At 39.9% G+C, this 20258-nt stretch overlaps 1 protein-coding gene across 4 annotated transcripts in view; it reads right to left on the bottom strand.

The window, feature by feature from the left end:
- The window catches only part of LOC131976431 (paralemmin-3-like), a 43646-nt gene that overhangs the window by 7547 nt on the left and 15841 nt on the right, over window positions 1-20258 (bottom strand). For 2 of the 4 annotated variants that reach the window (XM_059339478.1, XM_059339460.1), the window contains exons 2-3: window positions 8995-9047; window positions 7748-7828 (exon numbers count right to left, since the gene is read on the bottom strand). In XM_059339478.1, coding sequence (XP_059195461.1) covers window positions 7748-7828; window positions 8995-9042 — 129 coding nt within the window. In that variant the 5' untranslated portion in view covers window positions 9043-9047. Of the gene's footprint in view, window positions 1-781; window positions 995-7747; window positions 7829-8994; window positions 9048-11352; window positions 11411-20258 lie in introns of those variants that run through there. The other 2 variants (XM_059339471.1, XM_059339486.1) reach the window with 2 other exon arrangements.

The raw sequence follows: 20258 nt of genomic DNA, 5'->3' as shown, positions 1-20258 counted from the left end.
GTGAAATAAACTCTAAAACAGTGATGGGCAACTGGAGGCCAGGGGGCTGCAAACGGCCCGCACCCTCACTTGAAGTGGCCCTCAGTACAACTACAAGCATTTGATCATGAAATCTTAAAAGTGCAGTCTAAGAATGCACAAAATTACTTCTTGCAATTAATATTGGTCTGCTGTTCTTGCACTAAAAAAAGAAATCACAGTAAGTGGTTATTTTTATTTGCTTCAAACCTTTTGTATTCCTATTTATACTGTTATACATGCATTTGAGCATGAAATATGTTAAGTTACTGCACTGTAAACATATTTAAAATCACAGTTTCATCATATCTGGTTAAGTGCACTGTCCTATACGTCAGTGGTTCTCAACCTTTAACATGCATGTTGTCCGGGACCCCCCTTAACATCAAAACGGAGGACACTTTGCATACATGGGAAAAGCAAGCAGATATTTGTTTGGTATGATCCGGTTTTAAGCAGAGTTGTACTCGATTAGCTTGATGCTTGTCAGTGAATGGCAGCTATATGTGGCCCTTTTGGTAGTGTCGATGACAAATTGTGGCCCCCTCCAGCATTTAAGTTACCCATCCCTGCTCTAAAACAAAGTATTACATATCTAAAATCAGTCAACATTAAATAAACATTGACCAAACAAGCTAATTAGTAGCCTACATTAAATGTGCAACTGACGGATAACATTAGCTCATTACATGTAGCTAGCCCGGTAGCTAAACAGAGAAATATTCACATACAACCTTCACAGATATATAAACAGAGTACCTACAGATAGTGGTCCAGCAAAGATATTTTGAAAATAGATAAAAGATGCCTGTTCTCAGAGTGGTAGCTAGATGAAGCTAACAATCTGAGTTTAATGCCAACTGCCAGTACTGGTTGCTACTAGCAACAGAATGTTCAGCTGCTGAAGCTAACTGCTGGTCAGACTGGTGAGAAACAATCAATCAATCAACACTTTATTTCAGACACAGGGGCAGTCCATATAACAATAAAGTAAAAACACAATAATAAAAATAAAATAAACAAAACAGAAACAAAAAGGACAGAGAGACAGACAGATATTCAATATCAAATATTCACATATAGGCTAAAACGCCAGTGCTTCCAAAGCCTTGAGGTGAGCCTGACCATACTCATGGCAGGATTTGTCAGTACAGAAATAATGCTATTTGGTGATGTGTAAGTCTACACATGAAGCTGAACATGAGGTTCCTGAGTACAGCAGGACATGTGGACACACCAACACTCACAAACATTTGGCTAGCACTGCTCACTTTTGGCACATTAAGCAGCATCCTCAAGCCATCATTATATGCCACCTTGAGTCTCTGAATACTGCTACGTTTGTAGTGCTGCCACAAGTGGTAGTATACATTGGGGTGCAGAAAGTTTTTAAAAGAGTGATCTTCACATAGGCTACAATGAGCACATACAGAATTTCCGTTTCAACATGTTGGCCTGTCATGCTGGCCCTATCATCAGACAGGTCATCAGTCAAATGTTGTCCTAAGTATTTGACCTCTTCACACGTTTTAAGGACAGTGCCCGAGAGAGAGAAGACAGGAAAGGACAATTTATTGTCTTCCTTGCTTCTGACTATCATAATATTGATCTTTTTACCATTGTATTTAATATTAAAGTCAGAGCCATATTGCAAACATACTCTGAGTAACTGCTGGAGGCCAGCACTATATGGACACAGGATAACCAGATCATCCACATACATCAGATGGTTTACAATGGTGTCACCAACCATACATCCTGTTCTATAGCTATTTAGCTGGTTGGATAGCTCGTCCATGTAAATATTAAAAAGGAAGGGAGATAGAATGCTCCCCTGCCTAACTCCATTGCATACTAATCACCCCATTTCACGTACATTGACTGATGTGAATACCAAAAAAACAGGATTTTTAATAAGAGATGTGGGAGCCCCTCTATTTCGCAACTTATAAAATATTTTTTCATTTTTCAAACAGATAGCATCCATATTCAATCCTGATTAGTTACCTAAAGCATATTATTCACCCTGCACCAGTTGTATTATGTGTAAAATACCGGCATTACATAGTGTTTGCAAGAAAATGAATAAAGCACTTCCCATACCAAGACTATACCACTGTGTCCAAAGTTCAAGTTAATTGCTCATAGCCACATTATTATGACAAGAATGAATATCCTGGCTGTTTACTAGGTTAGAAGAGGGCGACACATGAATGAGTTCTTAAACCCGTAAGTAAATCAGCATTTTAGCACTATGGAGTCTTACCTCTCAAGCTCAATGACGATTTTGAATGGGTTTTTGGTTAGATGCCTGAAGGTCTGTGGTTAAAACAAGCTTAAGAGATGTTCACGTTTTGTTGTACAACGTGTTGCTATCAAGTGGCTAAATGAGACTACAGCAGTTGATGGGGACATTAAACGTCATCACGGTGGAACACTTTATTTTATGATATTGTCTGTTTTTGCTGTGTTGTTGAGTAGAATATGCATTTTACTCTATAGTGAGAAGCATATTGAATGTTGTTGTTGCATGTTGCATTGTAACCGAAGTGTTATTTGGCAGTACTGTACATTTTTGTGTCCAAAGTCAATGAGTAATGTGCAACATGATGATGATTCAAAAAATATAAATATACTTCTTACTATAGAGTAAAATGCAGGCTTTCCAATTATATGGAGAACTGTACTTGAGTGATTGAAGCAGTGATTTCAGACAAAGCCCAACAAACAGAGAGAGAAATGAAGACAGAAGAAAGATGTATAGAGCAGTGACGTGCTACCAGAGTGAGAAACTGTGTTGGGGAGGGTAAAGCAAGGTGTGGTTGTTTAAGGGTGCCAAGGTGAGAAACAAGGTGAGAAACAGAAACGCCCGTGAGCCCATGTCACCACTCTTGATCTCAGCTATTCAACAGAGAGAATGCTACCATGAATTTCTAGCATGTGTGTGCACTTTTTAACTCTCATCTTATTCCTACACCACTCCAGTAAATAGACATGACCCAGTGAACGAAAGTTGCCCGAGGCTACTTATCTTTCCCTCCTAACAGAACACCAAAACAAGCACTTTCAAGTTTTACAAAGACAGGATTGCAATTCTCTGCAGTTTGTAGAGCCGACTACTCTCTGAACATCATCTTCTTAACAGACCCTTACAAGACACTCAAACCACAACAGTCATTTAAATAACGTCCCATTTCCACAGTTTTTTTTTTACCCTCTCTTTCAGAACCCCACTGGACATCTAGCACAAACTCTTTAAAAGCTCTGTGTGTGTTAGTACATGTGACAGTGAGACAAACATCCCACAATGGTTAGCATTGCACATTGGGTTCCATTGTAATTCGGATGGTCCATTTAAAACTATAACGGCTATTAAAGACTTTCAAACGTAACTTAATTTTACCTGAATAATACTAGTCGAATGAACGGACCTTTTCAAGTTGGGTTTTTTTTAAATACCTTTGATGAGTTCTAAGATGAACAAAACAAGTACAGTATGTAAAGTATACTGACATGAAATTATTTTCAAAGCATTCACAGCTTTTTGTCCAGGACATTAAAAAGTACATTTCTCAAACTAATACATATACTACAACTACTTTAACTACAAAGACTATAATGTATAAACAGGATAATAAGTAACTTCATAATAAGGCCCCTCACACAACCACATGAGCTGGCAAATCAAGTAAATCACATACAAACAGGGACAAAGTTGTTAAGCTATTTGCCCTTCAACAAAGGTTGAACACATTTCATGCTACATCCAGAAATAAAAACAAACAAACAAACAACCACGGTTATATACTACCACACAATCCACACAGCAAAGAGAACCGTAATGATGAAAGTGACATGAAAATGATGTTATGATGATAGTGGTTACACGGCTATTTGTCAGGCTCATCAAACCAAGCCTGCCATTATTTACTCCACAGATGTATTCCCATTGCTATTTGCAGAACAAATAAAGACAACTTCAAAAAACGATCTGCCAGAAATGAATGAAAACTTTTCATATGGTTGCCAAAAAGGTGATATTAAACACTTCATTGAGATAGTTGTAGGCAGGAAACTGCCAAGAAGGAGAGACATTTTTCACTCAAACATATAACAAACCGTTTGTGTTTCCCTATATGTCAGGCCTAACAACAGGGACGGCAGGGCGACTTGGTAAGTATGACAGCTGTGTTGCAACCAGCTGACTTTGGTTCAAGGGCCTGTTTCAGCAAGCATCTGTGCCGCTAAAGTGACTTTGATCCAGACAATAAACTCTTGCCAGCTATACAGTAGGAACGCCTGGCTGCAGCTGACCCTGACAAGTGGAAACAAACAAGGAACTGTAGTAATAGAGAGTTAGAGGAAGTTAGGATCCCCATGGGGTATATTGAGAATTTGCCTATGGGATTTCTGGATTAGAATTTCGATCATAGCAAAAAATAAGCTCTGTGGTCAACACAAGTTTCTGATACTTACACGTTTTGTTTGGGAGGATAATCTTCACAAATGAACACCACTTTTATAATGTTTGAAGTGATAGTGCAGCGGACAAAAGTAAAAAGCTAACATCATGCTATAGTGAACTTCTTCATGGTCACAAGACTTGAACTTCACTGGCGTTATGCTTCAGACGCTCTCAGACAAGCTAACTAGCGGTTTTGACAAGCTAGTCAAACTGTACCATAATTAATTGTTTATTAACCTAATCTACACTGTACAAGAGTTTGCAAAAGCACTTGCAGATACGACTAGAGACTGTGACAACCACTGTAGTCTCATTTAGCCACTTGTTAGCAACTGTCTTTTTAAGGACACGTAAAAACTTAAAAATTCACAAGTTGGGGTATTTACTAATGCATTTGCCTTATCACCCCTTTGTTTTATTTAATGTACAGTGCTCAGCATAAATGAGTACACCCCCTTTGAAAAGTAACATTTTAAACAATATCTCAATGAACACCAATACAATTTCCAAAATGTTGACAAGACCAAGTTTAATATAACATCTGTTTAACTTATAACATGAAAGTAAGGTTAATAATATAACTTTTCATTCATAATTTTCAGTTTTACTCAAATTAGGGTGATGCAAAAATGAGTACACCCCACTGAAAGTCTCCGGAGAAAAGCTACATTTTAGACTACAAATGTCTAATTTCACAATAATTGACCCCAGGTGAGTCTAAATATTCATTACACAGATGTCCAGCAGACAGTTGATTATAAAAGGGTGTTACCCCTACCCATTTCATGTTGTTAGCAATAGCACCACATGGAAGAGAAATGTCTCAAGACTGTCTCAAGAAGGAAAATAATTTCTTTACACCGCAAAGGTGAAGGCTACAAGAAGATAAGCAAAGCTTTACTTATCAGTCCGAATACTGTAGCAAAAGTGGTACAAAAATTTAAAAAAGATGGAACTGCAACCATCTCACAGAGACGTCCAGGTCGTCCACAGAAGTTAACACCTCGACAGCAGCGTCTTCTGATGAGAAGGGTCCAAGAAAATCGGCATGCAAGTTCATTGCAGTTATCTAAGGAAGTAGAAAGCCAAACTGGGGTGACTGTTTCTCGTGACACAATACGCCGTACACTGCAGAGGAATGGCATGCATGGGTGCCGTCCACGAAGGAAGCCTCTCCTAAAGCCCAGGCACAAAAAAGCCCGCCTAGAGTTTGCCAGGGCCCATGCTGACAAAGATGAAGACTACTGGGACTCTGTACTCTGGAGTGATGAGACCAAGATAAATGTTTTTGGAACTGATGGCTTCAAAACTGTATGGTGTCGCAAAGGTGAGGATTACAGAGAAAAATGCATGGTGCCTACAGTGAAACATGGTGGTGGCAGTGTCCTTATGTGGGGTTGCATGAGTGCTGTTGGTGTCGGGGAGCTGCATTTCATTGATGACATCATGAATTCACAGAAGTATTGCTCTATACTGAAGGAGAAGATGCTACCATCACTCCGTGCCCTTGGTCGTCGTGCACTCTTCCAACATGACAATGATCCTATACACACATCTAAGGCCACTGTTGGATTTCTGAAGAAGAACAGGGTGAAAGTGATTCAGTGGCCAAGTTTGTCTCCAGATCTGAACCCAACTGAACACCTATGGGGAATTCTGAAGAGACAAGTTGAGCATCACTCTCCATCCAGCATCCAGTCTCTAAAAGAGGCCATTCTTGAGGAATGGAAAAAGATCGATGGAGCAAAATGTCGCCAACTTGTTCATTCCATGCCTAGAAGACTTGGGGCTGTCATTAAAAATCACGGAGACCACACAAAGTACTATATGTTATAGTTTTTGTTGTTGGGTGTACTCATTTTTGCATCGCCTTTATTTCAGTAAAACGGAAAAATGTATAATCTAAGTTATATTATTAACCTTACTTTCATGTTCTAAGTTAAACAGATGTTTATTAAACTTGGTCTTGTCAACATTTTGGAAATTGTATTTGTGTTCATTGAGATATTGTTTAAAATGTTACTTTTCAAAGAGGGTGTACTCATTTATGCTGAGCACTGTATGTCGTACAACAAAATGCAAACATCTCTTAAGCTTGTGTTAACCACAGACCTTATTTCAGACATCTAACCAAAAAACCCATTCAAAATCCTCATTGAGTTTTAGGTTAGACCCCATGGTGCTAAAAAGATAACCTACTAATTTCTGTGTCGCCCTCTTCTAACCTAGTAAACAGCCAGGATATTCATTCTTGTCATAATAATGTGGCCATGAGCAATAAAATCCAGTACAAAGTACTCACAGCAGCTATAATTTCTCTACTGTGTAAACCCAGCAATGTCTGCAAGCTTCCCACATACTACTGAGGTGAAAGCATCTGAAAACGCAGACTCTCCTCCAACCTATGGCCCCATGTTTCAAAAATCTGGCAACCGTTAGCCAGAAGCTACCTACTTAACTATAAGCGTCACAAAACCATCTCTGTGTTTTCTCCTGCAGCAAAGAACAAGCCTGGCTCTGTTCGCCTCCCTGTGCCTTTGGCTGAGTGGACACAGCTCTCTGTAAACTTTCCTGCAGGTCAGGAGCTGTGAATAAGCTGCCGCTCTCTCCTATCACACCCTGACATCTACCCCGGGGTTAGAGTCAATGTCAAAGCTGATGAATGTTCTAAAAGCTATGAAGATATCACCTCCTGTGAGAGTGCAATGTAATCATTTCTAAATTATTCTCTGAAGCATCTTGATTTTATGAGAGCAGTTCATGTTTGGAGCACTGTGCACAAGCATGCACACGCAAAAATATGGTGAGTATTTGCAAATATTTTTCTAGCATTGCCACACACATGCAGACCCGCTTGCACACAAACATGCCGCACAAATTTCACACAATTTGAGGAATGTGCCCCAGGCCAGCGTAGCACAGTGGAGTAGGAAGTGGGAACGCCAGCCTGGAAATGATGTGAAAACAATAGAGCAGCTCTGTGAGTTGCGGTGTGTGTAAACACTCGCATAAAAACTGATTTCAGCAAAGGAAGGCTTGCGTCTAACCTTGTGAGAGAATGGCAGCACCAGGAAGAGTGGAAGGTTGTACAGTTCATATGTGTGTGTGTAAGTGTGAGAGGCAATGTGTGAAAACAAAATACATTTGGAGGCTATCAGCTTGCTAACAAGCTGGAATGGGTCTGCAGGGGATTTTCGCTGAGTGAAGTGAAGGCTGCATGTGTGTGTGAAGCAGGTTAGATCATCCTGTGTATGTGTGTCAGACCTTGAGCTGCTGAAGTCTGAGCCTCTCATCCTCCATGTCTCTCTTGGCTCGATCCTGCTCCTCCTGCAGCCGACGCTTCTCCTGATGAGGCAAGAGAGGCAGGTAGGTGAGAAATTGCTAAGAAAGAAAATGAATGTAGACATACTGATAGTTTAGATGAGTGGGAGGGAGAGCGAGAGCAGTACAGTTTTATTTAAATAAAGAAAAAGATGGGGACCAGCAGTCACATATAAACAAGCTGATGTAAATTAATGAAGAGAAACAAAGAAAGAGACGGCGGTGAATAAAACATCAGTGGGAAGGAGTAAACGGGGACACCTGGTCAACCATCTGTCACAAGGACACTGTCGCCATCAGGTATACTCTATATCCCATAATGCTCAGAGCAGCTGTCCCCATGGCAACCCAGTGTTGTTTCGTGGGACAGGGACACCCTGGCTCACCACATTGCACACTCAATAAATTATTTAGGAGTTACGGACAGCTCAGAGAGCTTAGTCTCTTTTTCCTCGCTTTCTCTATGCAGAAAAATCTGAAGTAGACAAGCAGCAGACACTTCACTTCTAAACGTGCCTCTGACACTTTATATATATGGTTAATTGATCTAAAAAATAAAACTGTCCAGGAGTTGGATAAGACAGCTAGACCTCTTTTCTGAGCTCAATTATGAATGGCTGCAATAGGGGCAAAAGTGGACATAAAAGATGCAAGCCTGTACTTTATGAAATTACATAATTGTGTTTCCTACACATTCAGAGCTGCTTGCAGCCAAAGAACTGTTAAAGGCTGAGTGACCTGCCACAGGGCCAAGAGTGAATCATCACTCTAATAGGTTGATTCAGTGTTTCCTGGCTGGAATTTGACTTTAACAGCATTGTGCGTCTCAGATTTTGATTAAATGATGTGTTTCTTTAGCTTTCAATGCAAGAAATCATGGAATTTGTGAATTAAAAATGTATTATTATAAACTGAAAACTAAATTCTGCTGGGGTCGATCTGCTACTCTACACAGTATATTCAAGTTCAGACTAATTCTTTTTTACAATTTTTTCAAATTATTTTTCCACAACCCAATGTCATAACAATTTCAAACTAGTTCTTTGAGACGTCCACATTCACGCCTGTTTGAAGGCCGACTGTGATCAACTACAACATCTTGTTCAACATGTACATAATTGGCTAGATTCATCTATACACAGATACATGCAGGTGTGTGTGTGTGTGTGTGTGTGTGTGTGTGGACTTACAGCAATGGCTTCCAGTCGCTGTTTGTACTTCTCCGTCTCATCCATCATGGCACCTGTGACACAACAGGACAGGGTTGTAGGTCAGAGGTCAGAAGTTAAACAAATATCAGTCAACCGGATCCATTTATTCCCAGAAACAACTGTGTTTACTGGCTAGAGAAAATGAACCCAGGCCATTTTTTTTTAATCTATCCTCTTTAACAACCCTATATTTGAGGTACACTGTTTTATTGTCGGATTCCATTTTCATTTCTTTCTTAGATCTATAATTGACAGCATACACAAACATTTTTGTTACTCTTTTTCTTTCATGAAAAATTCAGTGGAATTTATTTTCTCCAAAACTGCACCCTGTTATAGGACCTTCTCTCGCTCTAACAAATCTCAAAATAAAAGCGCTCCAGGTAACTGGACAAATTAAATCCAACTGAAATGGACTGCAGTATATTTATCTAAGGTTGTTCCTCAAAGGCTTATTTTGGACTTGCAGGTGTTACAAATTGCGAGCTTCTTTACTCACACTGAAGATCTGTACTGTACAGCTGCCACTGTGTGTGCAATGTGCATTTTGTGTTTGTGGTTGTGACATTACTGTCTGTGCGGCACATGTGTGTAAATGTGAGGGGCAAAAAAATGGATATATGAGGATGATATACCATTCATGGCCAATCAACTGACAACCAGCTGTTTTTGACACTTGAGACCCATTAAGATGTCCATTCTTTGTCCTTTATGACCTGTTTTTTTGGGTCTTTGCAAATATAGTTGTCTGTGGTCTAAAGGGTGTGAAGAAGAGAATCAAACAGCATTTCTATATTAATCCCAAAACTCTTTGAGTCCCATCAGTGTTACATCAGAGGATTTAGAGGCAGCTGATGCGTGGCGACACAAGATCACAGACAGGACTTCAGCCATCGCTATTTGTGAAGCATGTAATTGGACACATATCATGGCAGCACACGCCTCCGTGAATCATGCCCCACAATCCATCCCCCCCTCCCCCTTTAAGCCTTTTGTTTCTGTCATGACACAGCCTCTGGCATCTCGAAGAAAATGAGCATAGGCAATATTTGTTTTCCCCTGCAGCTGACACTAAATGGGACAATATTTGAGCTTCCCAAAACTCAGAGGTACATGAGAGAGCATAGACTAGAGTCATACATAGCAACCAGCTCACAGCAGTCATTAGTGAGTTACTGCCATCACAAGTCATTACTCTTCTTTTAGTCAACTTCTCAGGAGAAAAACAACACTTATTTTTAGCCCACATGGAATTCTGCACAGGGTGGGTTTCAGATAAAAGACTTTATATAATAAAAAATAATTAGAGTGAAAACTATGTTATTTGAAATTGGGGCTTTATATGCAATGGCAGCAATAATCTTCCAGTCACTGACAATCCCAGGTGGTGTGTAAAGAGATCTGTCCTACACCAAAAAACACATTTAGCCATCACAGCAACTGAGCTCTCATATGGGGGGAGATCTGAGCAACGCTGCACCCTGCTTCTGTAACAAATACCACACTGTCATAGCCGCTGTCGCTAATCGCCATCACGGAGCTTTGAAGCGCAAAATATTTGCTTACCAACGCACACATGCACGCACAAAACACTTTCCAGATGCATAACCTGCAAAACCCCATAAACAAACTAACGTCTATGGACACCAACAGGAAGATAAAACTCAAATGGTGACCTTAAGTTACCTACAACCACACATTGACAGCCCCAGGTCTAGAAAAAACATCACATGCATCTGCCAAAATCAGCTTTGACACATCAGCCACATTACTCATCTCTCCAAAAAATCCCCCTCCCCACATCCGACACTCACAATTTTCACAAATGAGGTTTCTCATTTCTCACCAGAAGGCACCTTATCTGAGCTGATGCTATTGCTGCTCCTCCAATATGGTAGATCTTCCAGAGCCTTAAGGGGCGAGAGCTAACATAGTGAGAAACTTCTCTTTACTAACACCTTAAGGATTCCTTTGGCGTCCTCAAGGTGTGGGGTGGATGGCAGGGTCACATGGGGAAACAAGGGCCCACAGAAACAATATGAAAATGTAGGTGTACTGTGTGTGGAGGGGAAAACAGAAGGATGAAAAAAGAGGGAAGGAGGAAAATTTTGATGTGGAAACAACCTCTAGCATGCCTTTTATTCCACTGGAGTTCTCTCAAGAACTGAGGAGGCGAGACAGAGAGGAAGGATCAGCAGAGAGACATATGAGAATATAGATAGGAAATAGATAGAGATTCAGAGACAAGAGATACCCTTCAAGAGCAACAGAGGTAGACAGAGACAAAATCTCATTTTGGCGATGTTTTGAATGACTGGAGGTGCAGTGACAGCTTACAGTATAAGCCTCCGTAGGGAGTGCAGGCTTGTGTCTCATCAGGGCTCCAGGAGAGCGCCTAGAATAGCAGCCAGAGATAAACAAGCAAACACAAACAGAGGCTTTGATGAGGAGGTATTGAGGAGCTCCCCATAGACACACACTGACTTCGATAATTAGACATGATACAGGAGGGGAGAGACGGGAAGGCTGACAAAGTCAAAAAGTTAAGAGGCAGAGAAAGTCAAGATGGTTGGAGAAGACAAAGGGGAGAATGAGGTGATGGGGAATGTAGCAATTTTAGTTTGGGATTCAGATCTTCTAATATCCCTAAAATGGGATGAACTGTGACACAAACATTTTACCAGACAGACAGAAAACAAAAAATCGTTCAAGAATCAGACGAATGGAGAGACATTATTCTGCTCTAATTTGGTGCTCAACAGATCATTTTTGCATTATTACTCACATTTTCATTGAAAATACATTTAAATGAGAATGGTGAATGGAGAATTTTTGTGAGGATATGTACCAAACAAGGACTTTTTTTTTCTAAAGGTAAATATGATTTGTAGACCAGGACATCTCTGCAGCACCACAATAAATAATTTGATTTGGATATTGCACTAGTACATACAAATGCAATTTGGATGACATTTTGAGACAGATGAAAATGAAAAGACTCCAATCCATGGCTCAGCTTTTGGAAGTGAGATGGAGAGACTGAGAGGAAAAGAAAGAGAGAAGGTGATGAAGATGGATAAAGGTACTGCCCACTGTGCCCAGGATTGGATTAGCTTCACCTCTCTGTGCTGTGCAACACAAACAAAACTGACCTGATCCAATTCAATCAGTGTAATTACTACAGAAATATTATATATGTTCTTTGATAATTACAGTGGGCCCAATTTAACAAGAACACAAACACTTAGCATAATTACAGTGTAATAATATAGTATTATTATACAAATATATTATTGTAAAACCCATGCTGCTTACGGTTATGTACTGTTTGAGACACATTTCTATAATTCATATCTAATATGATGCAAACTCAAACGCAAAGTTGAAATAAAGAATGTGTTTATAATTCTACCCAATAAGTTTTTAATTTGGCAGTAGAGACATGTGAGGAGTTGCAAAGGAAGGAACAGGCAGTGAACATAGAAGGTGAGACAGAACAAAAAGAGAAATGAACAGAAAGAACGTAATGTTAAGGGCAGAGAGAGAGGCAGCGTCTAAAAATGCACATATTTAGATCAGGGAAATCAAAAATAGCATGAACCCTTCTTGGCTGATATGCAGCCAATGGTGGAAGACGAATTCAGAAGGACTAATGCCACTCTTTGAAAATGCTCCACTACAAGTAAAAGTCATGTTTTAAAACCTTAAAACATAAGTAAAAATTACAAAAGTAACATCAAATTGAAGTATGAAAAGTAAAATGACTCGTTATGCAAAATGGACCCACTCAGATTGTTATATACATTCCAAATATATTATTAGATTATTGATATTGATGCTTTTATATTATCAGCATTTTATTGGAGTTAATTTAAAGATTAAAGATTAAAGAATTCTTTATTGTCATACCAACAACACATGCATGCACATGATGAGGCACGAAATTCAGTTCTCATGCCTCAAAGGGGGCTGATAGAGTTCAGCAACATAACAGCCTGTGGGTAAAAGCTGTTGCTCAGCCTTGTGGTTGTAAAAATGCAAAATTGTTGTAAACTGTTTAACTGTTTTTCATGTTAAATCTCAACTTGAGAAGTAACTAAAGCTGTTAGCTAAATATAGTAAAAAGTTTTAATATTTGCCTGAGTTACATAAATGTAGATACTCAAATTAAGGTAAAACTGTAGAGTACTTGAGCAAATGTACGTTAGTTACATTCCACCATCGCATGCAACAGTCATGTACCATCAAGATTCACCAAAAATTAAGACACTTAAAAAGCAATAAAAAATGCATGAAATTCAGAATGAGTGTATATTTATATAAAAAAACAAGTTCCCAGTTTTAACATTAGATATCTTGTTGTAGTCAACTGAATGTAGGTTGTTAAGGATTTGCAAACCATTTAATTCTGTTTTTATTGCGTTTGTCACATTGTCCCGAATGTTTTGGAACAAGACTTTTTTCGACCAAAACAGTAATAGTAAAATGACAATATGGAAAGTCAGGGTGAGAATACAGACACCTAAAATCATTCAGGAATTGCCTTAAAACATGCCTGTTCTTTATTGGGCAGTGTTCATATTATAAAACCAATCACAAGTGTTATTAATGTGAATTATTTCCTTTGACCATGAATCTTTGCACCTTAACTGTGAATTTTCACACAACTCCCACGTCACTCTCGTGGTTTTCAGAAAGCACAGCAACCCACAAATGTGATGTGGGATTTGTTCCCTGCTCTCTTGCCTCTGTTAATGCACACTATGTTCAATACATATCAGAACCAAACCGCAGCAGTAAAACACCAACATGGCACATGGCCACAAACAAAAAGCTTTCATTGTTGACACCTGTATCACCTTTTATATGCCAGATCAGATGACTAAAATGAGCCTCAGTTCCATTAAATGGAGAGGTTTTTGATTTTGGTCAAGGCAATAATTTGAGTCCCACACAAACATTTGCCGGTTGAGCAAGTTGTAGGCTGTCTGACCTCGGCGGTATGACCTCCTACACACAGAGTCTCTCCCAGTCTCTCACTCTCCCTCCCTGTACACCCCACTAGCACTTAGTCACTCACAATGGACTGAAGGTGCAATGGACATAGACAAAAGATTACAGCAAAGGCAGGAGGCGTTGATGTCCAGAGGGGGAAAATTACTTTGAATAAATATTAACAGGCATTGTCATTGCAGCTTGTTTTTAATTTGTGATAGTAGAAATAGCATGTGTTACGAATAACATCGGTTCTTATTCAAAATAACTGTTTCAGCTTCGAAGACAATCATATCTTGCAGTCTTATGTCTTAACAGCTCTGTAGGAAGGCCCAGGAACTTTAAGTCCAGCTGTCTCTCAGTCATTCAGTCTTCCTGCAAACTGCCAGCATGAAACATTCCTCTTGCCCCCGGTGCAAAGGAATGTATATTTGCCTTCAGTGTATGTGTGCATGTTTAGATAACAATGTATATTTGCCTAGTGGGGTGCCATGAAGTCTATATGCCGAGCGCTTGTGTAGTGACATTAGCTCTGTGGGAACAGATGGAGGAACAGTAGGGTGTCTGGAATGAAAAACTATAAGAATCATTTAGTACCACAGCTCAGTGCTCTTGGCTTTCTCTGACACACTCACAGGCAGTGCACAACTGACTGTATATTACAATGAGAAGCCTAAGTAATACTACTTCTACAAGGCAAGAGGCTGCAGTGTTGCTGGGTTTTTAAAAAAAAAATCAAAACATCAACAACTTCTTCACAAACTATAGTAATGTTTATCCAAATTCAAATCACAGTACAGGCAAAGAAAAGTCTTCATTGTTTTCAAACTGAGCAAAAAGCATTAGCATTTAATTTTCTAGGGACTTAAGACAGTGAAAAGACTGTTGGAGAGGCAATCTGTATGATCAGTGTGAGCTGAAAGGTAGCACCTACAACCACCAATGCCTCTTGTCAGACAGTATCACAGTATTATGGTATACCAGAGAAATCCTGGCAGTTTGAGTTTCAATACCATCATAAATGCAGCTGCTGGTTTTTCTTTCAGTAAATTTAATAAACTTGAAGAGAGATGTCATATTTTTTTTCACATGTAGTGCACAGCACCTGCCACCAGAGGTCAGTCTGTGTAGGTTTTTAGCTGAGAAGCATGACGACTTACAGGACTATTAAAAGTTAAAAGCTTCTGTACCTGTTTGAGAATTTTGGGGTTAGTCCCAATGGTAAAGGCGAGTTGGCCAACACGATTAAGTTGAGATTTTTGTCATTTTACTCTGCAAATTTAATGGACAGCCTCCGAAGAATGAGAAAGCTGACAGCTGTTGCAAGGCAGAGAATAGAGACAGCATGGGAAGCACAGCAGGGAGCCAGCAATATATTTTTTTTTTTACATAAAACTTGGTTTAATTGGTCTAAACCAGCGTTGGTGATTTTTTTTGAACAATGGAATGGTTTGGTGAGTTTTATTTCACTTCTGTCAAGTTTTAATGAAGACTGTTTTAGATGATGTTAGTATGAATTTCTTAGTAATTCTCCACAGCATGTATCTGTAAACTCTGCACACTTGATACTTAGGTATGTGTTTTTGAGGAACAGACTTTGTGTCTCTACTCAACATTTGAGTAAGATATCGATATGCTGACCAACCAACCTGACCATATAGGTTTGATCAGTCTGACCAGTTTGACCACACCTGATACATAGGTGTTTCATCTGTGTGACACGTTGACTATGAATGTAATGTTAAGCAACCTGCAAGTGTCCAAGAATAACTGGCACAGTGCCATGACAACTATATAAGCTGTCCAGTCTCTGACATGCTTTCAGAAAATGAATGAATTGTGTCAGAGATCAGTCCGACGTCAGGTGGAATAAATGCACATTAAACAATCACTTCTCCACTTGTTCTTAGTTCTTAGTTTGGTGGAAAAGAAAAACTTGAATTTAGAAGGTGTACGGTTGCAGAAAAATAGGTGTAACATTTCTGTGTGTGCAATTTGATAGCATCTCTGAGCTGAAACAAAAGCAGTAGCCACGGGGTGGGACTATGATATAATACTGTAACATTTTACAAATATGAAGAACAGATGCCACCCAAGCCTTCCTCATGTTGCCCTGTATTAACTAGCATGGGGAATATGGCGTAGGTTTCAGGAAATGTTTCTCCTGGAAAAATCCCCTAATTTGCATAGCCCTCAAACTTAATTATAATCATCATAACTTCTGTATGTTTGTGTTACCCTACCCAATTTGCCAGATGGTCTATGAAAGCTCATCTACACACACAAGCAACACCCAACATACAGTTACAACCAATCAGTCAACGCAATCCACAACTGTATTCAAAGTAGGACATGTGACACCATTGAATCAGGATCTAGGCTATTTACAATACTTCACTGTTATGTGGATGTGGATGCACGTTAGAAAGGGGCAGGGTTGTTGACTTTGACTTTACAGGGATGGACTCGGGCTGCAGAAAAGCATGACGAATGGGAACCTTTGGTCATGAGACTCGAACAAGCTTGTGGCACAGGCGGCCTTTCAGTCCAGGCATCTCTACATGTGACAAAACTGCATAAGCATAATTAACTTTAACACAGCAATCACCACGCCATAAATGCAATTATTATTTCCTTGATTAATCAGCTGATTGTTTTGTCCATTAATGTCAGAAAAATTATAATTTTCTAAGGAGATTCAATCAAATAACATGTTTTATTCAGTCCCAAACCTTAAGATATTCAGTTTAATATCACTCAATGTCATGAATTAAGGCTGATAGACAATAGATCGATATTATTATATGAAACTTGGTATCGTCTTGGATTTTGTTTCTTTTTCTGGTTTGAAAGGCTGCATTACAGTAATGTGATGTGATTGTCTCATAACCATTGTATAATTGGCATTTACCAACTGAGTCACTGCTTCCACATTACTGAGGATTATTTATCAGAAATCTCATTTTGTAAATATTTTGTGAAAGCCCCAAGAGTCTCACTCAATATGAAGGCATTCGATCAAAAGTATTTGGATATTTTATTTTCTCCCTATCACCCTACCCTGAAGGTATGTAAAAAGATCAAAGTGCAACAGTTTTCCGAATTGGCTGGTTCTGTAAATACCGGCCGCTGAACACAGTGTTCGCCCAGTCGCTAGAATAGCTTCAGGTCTGTAGAGGCTGGGGGAGGGGTGAAGGGAGCCATTAAAAGGCCACCCATTGACATTTTGTATTTGTGTGATGATGCAATTACGCTGCTGTTAGACCGCTGGCCACCCTGCTTCTGTGCACTTTAAAGTTTCTGCTCCATTTCTTAGAGAGATGAGGGGATGGAGGTGGGCATGATTATAGTGAAGACAGAGGAGAGAGAGGGGGGGGGGAGGGGGTATTAGATCGTATGCCCTCAATCACATACAGTGCTGTGAGCGCAACTAACATTAATAGTTTTATTAATTTCTAATACCAGTATTAGCAATGCCACGCCGGAATCATCTTTGCTTTGAAGTGCAGTTCATCTGCTAGAGGCTCATTTACAGAGCTGCTGCCTACATGTCCTATTATTCTGCATCTATTCAACATCACTGTATTTTCAACTCTTTTCACTCTCTGGGATTAGAGTACAGCACTGGAGCGGAGGATGTAAACTGTACGACTGAAAAAAGCGGAACTGGGGACGATAGAGGTTTTTTTAAGGACAGTTTTAGACAGAAAGAGACAAAGAGTGAATATTCCAAGGCCACTGATAATTGAAAATATCCTTCCACCCATGTGTTTGGGAACAGGAAGAGTACAAACATCTCTGTCCTCCAGACGATTAGACACAGAACATGCAATCGCAATGACCCTGATCTCTGAACCTGCGCATCCTCTGCTGTCGTCACCGGCTGTCGCTCAGGAAGAGCCTGACTTAAACAGACGGCCAACCAACTGTAAAACAAATTCCTAGATAGAGGTTCAATCTGAGACGGGGGAGTCAAAGAGGCGGCGACTGTCTCTGCAGCCTGAGGGATGGACGGAGCGGATTGTTGTAAAGTGCTTTTTCATCAGCTATTGATTTTCAGTTGCTTTACAGACTGCAGCAGAAATTGCATTATTGGAGATGGATATCCTGCTTATCTAGATAGAAATAAATCTGACACACGGTGGGAGGGTGTATGTGTGTGTGTGTGTGTGTGTGTGTATGTGTGTTCGTGTGTGTGTGTTTGCGTTTGCGTGTGTAATGCATGTGTGTGTGTGTGTGTGTGTGTGTGTGTGTTTATGTGTGTGGGTGGGTGGCATGGGTGGAATTTGTGGAGCTTGCATGAAGCTGCTGCAACAGCACACAGCCAAGTCCCTCTGATTGACAGTTCAGGTCAGGGGAATGAAAACACTGCATTCCACTGCTGTGTGTGTGTGTGAGTGCAGTAAAGAATGAAAGGTTAATGTAAGATATGTGTGCACCTCCTACGTCACAGTGCTAACAGTGTAGTAGACTTTGGAGCGTGTTGGGGATTATCAAAGTCAACAACATGCATCACAGATTTACTCCAAGTAATTTATCACCTCTGAACTTCACAGGCATGACAGTCTTACTTCACGTCTTTCCTCTGAAGTAACACACATTTTCAAATAATGTGTGCACTTCAAAGCTTTAAGAAGACGTCACTAACCTACCCATCCCATATTTATAGGGTTGTAACCACGCGGAAATGTACAGTAAGCTCGCACAAATGATCACAATGGGACACATGAGCTCGAGAGCATCAAAGGCATCGCTGCGAGGGAATATCAAAAGAAATCTTCCAACAGGTTGCGGTGTTCGGTGGTTAGACTAAAGCAAGTTTTAATGCACTGACAATTTGACTAAATCGTGTTGCGAGAGGAGACTATGATGAAACAACGGAATTTCAAAGGAGAGAATTCCTTTGCTCTCATTTTGTCTCGATCTTAGACAGCTATAAAAAGGTTTGGGGGTGGGGTGGGGGGGGATCAGTGGGGTTCTGGGAGGTACCGCAAACACACACACGCACCACAATAGAGTCTCTGTTCAGCAGGAGGTAGGCTGGTCTTAGCCCGGCTTGCCTACAGTATCCCGGCGTGTAAAAGGACTCTTATATACACAACACACACCCTCAGCACTCCATCCGATCTGTTTGGGTTGATCCAGAGAGTTATGTGAGATGGATGTGTCGAAGTTTAACAGTCAAGGTCGTAGGGGCTCTTCGGCTACTTTCACACCTCTGGTTTCATCCATTTTTTCCCTTTAAGCTCTGGTCCATTTTGTGTTGACAAACAAACCAGGATGTGTATAATTTATGCTATGTGGACTTACAGGTCAGTCTGCATCATTACCGCTACATGGATTCATGTATGGAAATCTAACTGCAGTGACTGAAGAAACCAGAAACCAGCCCTGCATGACAACAATGCAAGGGGCTGCTTGGGCAGAGGAGTACCAGTGAGATGTGAAATATGAAACATGAAGTCCAAGTTGTGGTATGCGGTGTTCACACAAAACACACAAAACTCATCTCATGTTACTTGCGTGTGTTTAACCACGAGATCCATATGTGTTCACTGTCATATAAGTGTTACTTGTGCAAGGCACACTGTTGTAAATAACGGTGTCATTGCTTTCTGACATCAACTGTGGCCAATATAACCTGTATTATTACTTCTTTGTGGCTGTAATGGAAGTTCCAGATATGGTGGGAAACCAAACGCAGCAGCAGACTCATGCTACAGATGTATGAAGCCTAAACACACATTTTCCTGTGATTAAACTGCAGTAAATTGACCTAAATTATGCCAAAATAACTACAACATGATAAAGATTTGTAAGAAGTCTTAATTCATGCTTTGTTAGGTCTGTCTGCAAGATAGACAAGCAAACAGCTTTTAAAATGCTTGTTTTCTGAAAGGAGTTTGGATTAATTAGGGCTATGTTATACAGGAGAATCGTAACACTGATAGGCTTTCGAAACAGTGTCACTCGAGTTGAAGATCTCAGCAAAAAATTTGCATATTTGTGTCTTACATTGAAATGATATGCAATTATGAAATGTATCAATTTTGCAATGCATTTGCAGGTTTTTCCCTCTCACTATAAAGGCTTAGGCACAACACCAAGACAAGCCAAATGAATGTAAAATCAATGTGGAATGTATCAAAAATAAATTTCTTTTTTGCCCCCTAATTTTAATGCAGTTGGTCCCCAGTGGACTTCTTTAACAACGATTTGTCTGTAAGTTAATTTAAAATCTGCTACAG

This window comes from Centropristis striata, chromosome 1, assembly GCF_030273125.1.
Source record: "Centropristis striata isolate RG_2023a ecotype Rhode Island chromosome 1, C.striata_1.0, whole genome shotgun sequence".
NCBI lineage: Eukaryota > Metazoa > Chordata > Actinopteri > Perciformes > Serranidae > Centropristis > Centropristis striata.
Note: the sequence above shows the minus strand (reverse complement) of the source record. Positions and strands in the feature narration are given on the sequence as shown.